Source organism: Anarhichas minor, unplaced genomic scaffold (assembly GCF_050575085.1).
Source record: "Anarhichas minor isolate MPS153535 unplaced genomic scaffold, ASM5057508v1 ptg000016l, whole genome shotgun sequence".
Taxonomy (NCBI): Eukaryota; Metazoa; Chordata; class Actinopteri; order Perciformes; family Anarhichadidae; genus Anarhichas; species Anarhichas minor.
Genome location: NW_027466462.1, coordinates 1,807,604 through 1,815,930, shown reverse-complemented (window position 1 = coordinate 1,815,930; position 8,327 = coordinate 1,807,604). Strand labels below are relative to the sequence as shown.

The following is an 8,327-nucleotide window of genomic DNA, read 5'->3' as shown; positions in this document are numbered from 1 at the left end:
TACTACGAGGACTACTACTACTACGAGGACTACTACTACTAACCCTCTGCAAACCGCTGTGAAGACGCATGTACGCATTCATTCACACAAAGAATATTTAGTGTCAGAAACAGCGAGGTGTCACACACACATTTTATCACACACACTTCCAATCTCATGTACACGGATGTGTTTCTCTAACATACACATATTATTGTAGTCTCTATGGAAATTCACAAAAGCGGCCATCACTACCATTGAATCCACATTTAAAGCATTCAGTCATATTTTCCTCACAACTTTCTCTCCCACATCCCGATGCCCCCGAGGGGAACGTTAGCTAGCTAACGAAGTCGAAACAGTTGTTTTTTGAAGTGATGCGTTGTTTGAATATAGTTTTTTATTCATGTGAATTATTAAGCACATTTAGAAATAAAAATAACTTGGAAGTTAACAGAAACTACTATTTAACAGTACCTCTGCAGACCACCAGATGGCGCTTTGAGGCCCACCAGAGGGCCCCCAGCCAGGGGTTGAGAATAGCTGTTTTAGAGCACTCATTATCACAGCAGTACACACTTATTTCAAGCTTCGCTCTGACAGTGAGGGACATTTTACATTTCCGTCAGCGCCTCTGAAGTCCCTCAATTTGCTCTCTGTCGGCCTCCCTCTCGACCTTTCACCGAGACCTTTAATCAAAGCAGAGTTATACGGCTCCCCGGAGCCGCCGCTAACCAGCGAATCACACGTCCCGACGCCGCTGCAGGGATTTGGTGGGTCTAAAAAGTAGGTGTCTTCCCCCTTAATCCTACAGCAGCGAGCTGAATTATGCGTGTTGTTCTAGGCTCGGGGAAAAGAAAACTGCACCGGGGACGCCGAGTGTGAGTCAATCTAGAAAAACGTAGCTTTTTAAGACCTGATTTGGGGTGAAACAAGAGGGAACGAGGAAAAAGATGTCGCTCTCTGTGAATGATGCAGGAAGCTCTCAGTGTGACAAGTTCACTGTCGCGAAGCGTCGCTGCTGAGATTTGATGAATCTGGTGATGTAGCAGTTATGCAAAGTTAGACTTGGGCTTTGGTAAAATCATTCAAATTTAGGGCAACATAAAATATCCTCATGCAACGGTTCGTATAATATCTTAGGAAAAGTCACTCGTTTTTTTGTGCATTTTCCTAAGAAAGTCCAGCAACACGTGACAATTTCCGCTCGTTACAAACTTCCGTTTTTACAGGAAACAAGTCGGGTTTAGGAAAAGATTGTGAAATACTTTAGTTAGGTTTAGGCAACAGAACTACTTAGTTAGAAAACTATGGTTTTAATTATCTAACACTTTAAGGACAGAAGCTTCAAGTCCTTTCCAGAAGTAAAATAAAAACAAGTGTGATTGAGTCTGAACATATTCAATTCTAGTGCTCTCATCAGTTCAGTTAGTAATGGCCAAAACCAAGATGGCGACGGACAAAATACAACAAATATGGCAATGGCCCAAAACAAGATGGCAACAGCCAACAACCAAGATGCCGATAGCCAAAACCAACACATAATGGCCAAAAACCAACATATATGGCGATGGCCAAAGACTAAGATGGTAACGGCCAAAGAGCAAGATAGCGACGGCCAAAAAGCAAGATGGCGCTGGTTAAAAAGCAAGATGGCGACGGCCAAAAAGCAAGATGGTACAGCCAGAATGCCAAACACGAGGCTTCAAACCAATGGGTGACATAACGGTGACTGCATACAGTCTATGGTTCAGGTATGAAGTCAAACTCCAACTGTCATTTTCAGCTTCCACTCTCAACAAATCCCACTTAATGAACGCTTAACTCCTGCACTGCAATGATACAACTTAGCCTGATTAGGTGGATTTTCCTTTAAGCATCACACTCAAGGGAAACCCAGCAGATGCTTCGTGAAGGAGTGTGTAGGTGTGTATGAGTGTGAGAGGAGGGGAGGAGTAGTATTAGTCATCCACTCTCACTGCTGAGATGTTCACAGCCGATGTGCATACGGGGATTCAACCCAGCAGAAGCCTGCTTATCCTGTTTTTTTTTTGCAGCACCATCAACCTCACGTCGATTTTCTCATCTCCCCGCACATTTTTTTTCCTTCTCTCCAGCAGTCAGTTTTCACGTTGGATCACACGACATCGTGACGGTGATCACACGGCGTAAACATGCACCACTGCCCTAAATATGAAGGAGTTATACAACTCAATCTCCTCAATGTCCGCTTTCATCGCGGAGGAGGAAACAAAAAAAGAGCCTCCTGTTGGAAATGCACCAGTGATGTAATACAGTTTGACTTTGGCATCACTGTCGAAAAGAAAGTGTTTGTAGTAGAAATGGAGACGAAGGAAGAGAGAGAGAGAGAGAGAGAGAGAGAGAGACGGCCCGGCTTTCTGCTAAACAAAGCATACCAAAACAGCAAGATGATGTAACGGCTCTCAGTTACCCAGAGTGCTTTGCTGGAAAGATGAATGAAGTCGGACATGTGGAGGGCGTCAATGAAGATGCGCGCTCTTGCATTTCATCTGTATTCTAATCATGTGGGGGGTGATTCATACAGAATAAGGAGGACGCTTCAACTGGAGTGTGTGTGTGTGTGTGTGTGTGTGTGTGTGTGTGTGTGTGGTGCATCAAAAGAAAGCAAAAGCTTATTTTTCTTATTGCATTCATCCTTTGGCGTGTGTGGGCTTAACAATGTCCAAAGAGAGATGAGGAGAGCTGAAGAAAGAAAAGAAAGAAAAAGAAAAGGTTGGCGGAGTGCAGAGCGCGTGGGCCGGCTCGGGAGTTTCCTGCACTAAAGGTGTGATGATGTGAGAGAGAGACACGCGCACACAGAACGAGAGCGAGAGAGAGAGAGAGAGAGAAATAAGAGCTTGTATCTTTCTTTTCTATTTTTTTCCCACACAAGGGAGGTTCGTGTCAGAGTGTCACGCACTCATTAAGCTGGAAAAAGAAAAGACTCTGGAGGAGGACGAGGAGACATTATCATATCCAGCAGAGCAGCAGTTCATGAACAGAGACGGTCTTTTTAAAATTCAGAACAAGACTAATAAGAATATGATACACGACGTTTAAGCCGGGTATCAACTTTGATATTTGACCCTTTTCTTTCTTTTTAATTGAATGAGCGTGAATCAAGTATTGAAACGAAAGGTTCAGTCTTTACCTCAGCGAAGCCTTCTCAGCACGAGGTCCACTGTTCTGGAGCTTTCGGTCGCATCACATGACCTTCCTCAGCGGATTGGAGGTCTTAACCTGACAGATGCTGCATTTTTTTAGGGCAGATAGCAATATTGATATTTGAGAGTTTGAAACTCTGATAGTGACGCATTCGCTAATATATTTATTAAGCATTAATGCACAACATCAAACTCCCTGTGCCAATAGATATAACAAGCTACTGGTGTTCAGGGCCTCTGAATCTGGTTATTAAATAAGTGCGATTAAGATATAGAACACCAGGTTGTTGGCATTTTCGTACTTCATATGCAAAAACAAATACATATCAGCGACAAGCTTATATTGTCCCTAAAGCATCCCCTGCTTTATGGTCTGTTTGACTCTAAATGGACCATAATTTACTAAATGAACATCATGCTGTATTGAAGAAGACTTGAAACTAGAGATTGAGACCATAAACTCATGTTTACAATGTTTACTGAGGTAATAAATCAAGAGAGAAGTAGAGTCATTTTCTCATAGACTTCTATGCAACCACAGGAGTCGCCCCCTGGTGGACACTAGAGAGAATGCAGGATGCTAGGCTATAAACAAACTACACCACGGTCACGGTATGATGACATTTTGTAGTGTCGTTTAGCCACACGATCGCCTTTTTTAAGACATGTAAAACCTTAAAAATGAACGAGTCATGTCATAGAACAAAAACGTTAAAATATGTTAAACTGGTGTTAACCACAGAGCTTATTTCAGCTTCATCTAACCAAAAACACATTAATTAAAGAAACCCATAGACTTAAAAACTAGGGAACAGGAAGTACATAAATGCTGACTTGTTTCCAGGTTTTAGGACTCTCTGGCCCTTTAACCTGCCACATAGGACCACACAACTTAAGAGTTAAACGTATTACTATAATAATACTTTATGATTTACAGCACCTCGTATTTAATAGCAAATATATGAACTGAGATTAGACTGCTCAATCTCTAGTTTCAAGTCTTCTTCAATGCAGCCCCAAACAGACCATAAAGCAGGGGATGCTTTAGGGCGGGGCTACACGGTGATTGACAGGTCTCTACCAGAGACGTATATACGGTGTCTCTACGTCACTCCTCCGCATTCCAAATATGGTCACTTCTGTTCATTGGTTGCGGAAAAACAAGCTGGCGTCGAATATATATATATCATCACGCATGGCGACACACATGGGCCCCCAGCCGGTGCAGTATGGTGCTATGCGTGCGTGCGTGCGTGCGCGCGCGAGTGAGTGAGTATAATAATGCAGTGGGATACCCAGCAGCGCTCCGAGATTGCATAACCCCCCATCCCCACCCGCGTGGCTGGTTGGACCGGCTGCAGCACCCACAAGCAAACACCGCACTTGCAGACATTTTGAGGCAATATGCTTTACGGCTGGGTTTGTTTTTTGTGGGGGGGGGGGGGGGCTTGGAAGGGGAGGGGTCAGCTTCACCTTTCAGGTGGGGGAGGAAAAAGTCTGACACGAGCTGCGTGTCACAGTTTGATCCAACATCAAGTCCTCCGACCTTGTGCGTGGGTGTGAGGTGGGATGAAACTACACCCACATACTCACATCTAACCTCAGTAGACCAATACAAAAGAAAATAAAAGAAAATAAATGAAATTAAATAAAAAATGACATAAATAAAATAAATAAATTAATTAAAATGACATAAATAAAAATTTAATAAAACATACGGTTCCTTTACCGGAGGTTTATTCGTTTATTAATTCTCCCTCTCTCCGTGATTCACACACCGACCTCGATGACGGTGACTGGAGGAGCGGAGACTTCTTACGTCAGGCCCCTCATTGGACGCGCGTCCAATGAGGGGCCGAGGATGTGCAGCACGAGGACGGAGAGCTGCCGACAGAAGGCAAATAACCATGCCAACCGAGGGATATAGCACGCGGGGAGAACGAGAGGGGGGGAAACCCTAGAAGAAGAAGAAGAAGATATTTCAAAATACATATATACATTTAAAGTGGAGGATAGAGGACGAGAGAGAGAGGAAGAAGAAGACAAGAAGCTGGTAATTTTCTCTCTCTTTTTCTCTCTGTGGCGTGGTCTCCCATCCCTCCCCCCCACTCTCTCGCGCCGGCTCAGGGACTGCACTGCTTCAGCTGAATGAAACAGATCCAGGTATTTATTGTTATTCTCTATTGCTAAAAAAGACACGCGCTGAAAGTCTGACGGCTCGTGGCAGGGTCGCTGAACGCGCTGCTTGAAAAAATTTAAATAAAAGTGGATGCTCCGGGGCTGCACGAGCTCCCGTTACCGCAGGGATGTGAGGGCCCCCCCCCCCCCCCTCAAGCTGCAGGGCTTTTGGTGGTGGCGATGGTGCTGGTGTTGACCTTCCACGGCCGTTTGCAGTCATTGACTGTGTGTGTGTGTGTGTGTGTGTGTGCGCGTGTGCATGAAAGAAAGAGATGAAAAATAAAGGGGGCGGGTGGTGAAGGAAGTGTGTGTGTGTGGTGGAGGTTGAGGTGGGAGGTGGGAGAGAGTGGGGGATACATTTTATTTTTTGTGAATGGAGCTTTTTGGCGCGAGCGCGCGCGCTGGCAGCTCCGCTGTCTGAGCTAAAATTAGCCTCGTGCCTGGATTTTTTTTTCTTCTTTTTTTGTGTCTGCGTACAGCAGCATATGTGGATCCGAAATCTGAATTAACGGGGGGGGGCTCTGGGTTGCAAGCGCACGCGCGTCTGGGCACGCGCTCATATAACACGCCACCGGTGAATAGGACAGCAGCTATATTCCGCCGCGCCGTGCCCCAGGACGTCATGCACCATTTTTAGAGATGCTCTATAAATAGAATGTGTTGATGATGGTTTGGACTGAGAGGAGATCGAACATCTTCAGTCTCCGGCATCTTTTAGGTGAGGAGGCGGCACATTTAAGCTTCTGTTTAATTTAATTGCGTTGTTTATTGTGTGTGTGTGTGTGTGTGTGTGTGTGTGTGTGTGTGTGTGTGTGTGTGTGTGTGTGTGTGTGTGTGTGTGTGTGTGTGTGAAGGCATCTCGGTCCATTACGTTGCTTCGGAACCGACATGGGAGGGATTATTACTGTCATTTCTGAATTACTTCCCCCCCATTGTGCGCGTGTCCACACCTGCTATTGTGCTGCTGCTAATTACCTGTTCCTGTGGTGCGTGGGAGCTGCTGGTGACGTGGGTGCCCCTGGGTTCGAGAGCAGAGTTTTCATGAATGAATGAATGAATGTCTGTTTTGCCCTTTTTATCCAAAAAAGGGAGTTTTCTGTGTTAACACCCTTCATCTCCTTTTCCTTCTCTTCCTTCCTTTGTTTTGTCCTCGACTCTTGTCCCTCGTCCTGTTTCGCGTCCTCCCCCCTTTACTCACGATATATCCTCTTCCTCACCATCTTTTCTTTGCACAACCTTCATTCTCTCATTTTCCCCTTCTTTCTCTATTTCTTACTCCCCTTTAACACTTCCCCGTTCTCTCACCTATTACTGACTGCAATTTCCTCCTTCGTTTCCTCTCCTTCCCTCCTCGCTGCTCGTTTCCGCCTCAATCTTCCTCCCCTCTTCTCTCGCTCTTTCCATCCTTTTTTAAATATCTCTCTCTCTCACATTTCTTCCCTCCGTCAATCACAAACCTCCTCCTTTCACCTCTGAACTTCCTCCTCCTTGACTTCCCTTTCATCTACCTCCCTCGTCTCCTTCCTCCCCCCTCCCTCTCTCCTTACTCCAGCTATGATTCTCTCCCTGGCGGCAGTAGCAGCCATGAGTAGCGGCGGCGGCAGCGGCCTCAACTACTCCTCCCCCCTCGACTCTTTCGACTCCTCCACCTCCTGGATCCTCGGCGAGGACCCCTCCAACTCCTCCGAGCCCGTTGTGCGAACCCTGACCCCCGACCTCCAGCCGGCGACCACCGCGGTCGCCGTCCAGGAGGTGAACCCGTGGGACGTGGCGCTCTGCGTGACGGGCACGCTCATTTCCTGCGAGAACGCGCTGGTGATCGCCGTGCTGTTCTACACGCCGACGCTCCGTGCGCCGATGTTCGTCCTGATCGGCTCGCTGGCGGCGGCGGACCTCCTAGCCGGCCTCGGCCTCATCCTGAACTTTGTCTTCACCTACCTGGTCGACAGCTCGGTGGAGTACGTGACGCTGCTGTCGGTCGCACTGCTCATCTCCGCCTTCTCGGCATCCGTCCTCAACATCCTCGCCATCACGGTGGACCGCTACCTGTCGCTGTACAACGCCCTGACCTATCACACCGAGCGGACGGTCACCTTCACCTACGTGATGGTGGTCCTCATCTGGGTGTCGTGCCTGGCGCTTGGCCTGCTGCCGGCACTCGGCTGGAACTGCCTGCGCGACGAGTCCGCGTGCAGCGTCTGCCGGCCCGTCACCAAAGTCAACGCCGTGGCGCTCGCCGTCACCTTCCTGCTCGTCTTCGCCCTGATGATGCAGCTCTACCTGCAGATCTGCAAGATCGCCTTCCGCCACGCGCAGCAGATCGCCGTGCAGCACCAGTTCGTCGCCATGTCCACCACCAAAGGCGTCTCCACGCTGTCGGCAATCCTGTGTGCCTTCGGGGCGTGCTGGCTGCCGTTCGCCATGTACTCCATCGTGGCCGACTCCAGCTACCCCGCGATATACACCTACGCCACGGTGCTCCCGGCCACCTGCTGCTCCGTGATCAACCCCATCATCTATGCGTTCCGAAACCCGGACATCCAGAAGTCGCTGTGGTTGGCGTGCTGCGGTTGCGTCCCGTCCAACCTCTCCCTCAGACCCAGGACCTCCAGCGACGTGTAGCAGGGAAAAGGTCGGTTTCTGTCTGGCGTGACGCTCAACGTCGAGTCGAGGGGTTGTAGGAGGGAGGAACGGGAGGGGGGGAGGTGAAAGGTTGTGGCGGAGGGAAGAGATTTTCTTCCACTCTTCATATCAGGGCTGGTGGCGGACGCAAGGCGGAGCCACTGGAAGAAGAGAACACAAAAAAAGAAATAAATAAAGATAGAGCTAATGAAGATCTTTGGAGAAAAGGGTGATGGAGGTGGCGTGAAACCAACTGCAAAAACCTGATGATGGTGGGAGACTGACCTCCTTTATCGGGAGCGACGAGGAAGCGAGGCCTCAAGAGTAGCATACATGTGATGGACGGGATTCGGGAAAGGGGGA

General features: G+C 48.0%; 1 protein-coding gene across 1 annotated transcript; it reads left to right on the top strand.

Moving 5' to 3' along the window:
* The first annotated feature begins 5,553 nt into the window (after positions 1–5,553).
* gpr185b (G protein-coupled receptor 185 b) lies at positions 5,554–7,964 on the top strand. Its single transcript, XM_076092252.1, has 2 exons — positions 5,554–6,060; positions 6,895–7,964. The coding sequence occupies exons 1-2, from the start codon at positions 6,006–6,008 to the stop codon at positions 7,962–7,964; spliced, it is 1,125 nt and encodes a 374-aa protein (XP_075948367.1). The 5' UTR covers positions 5,554–6,005.
* The last annotated feature ends 363 nt before the right edge of the window (positions 7,965–8,327 follow it).

Bases quoted from the DNA above. Each gene is read 5' to 3' on its own strand.
- gpr185b (XM_076092252.1), top strand. From the start codon at position 6,006: ATGATGGTTTGGACTGAGAGGAGATCGAACATCTTCAGTCTCCGGCAT. The intron at 6,061-6,894 runs GTGAGGAGGCGG...TCCTTACTCCAG, and splicing joins CAGTCTCCGGCATCTTTTAG to CTATGATTCTCTCCCTGGCG.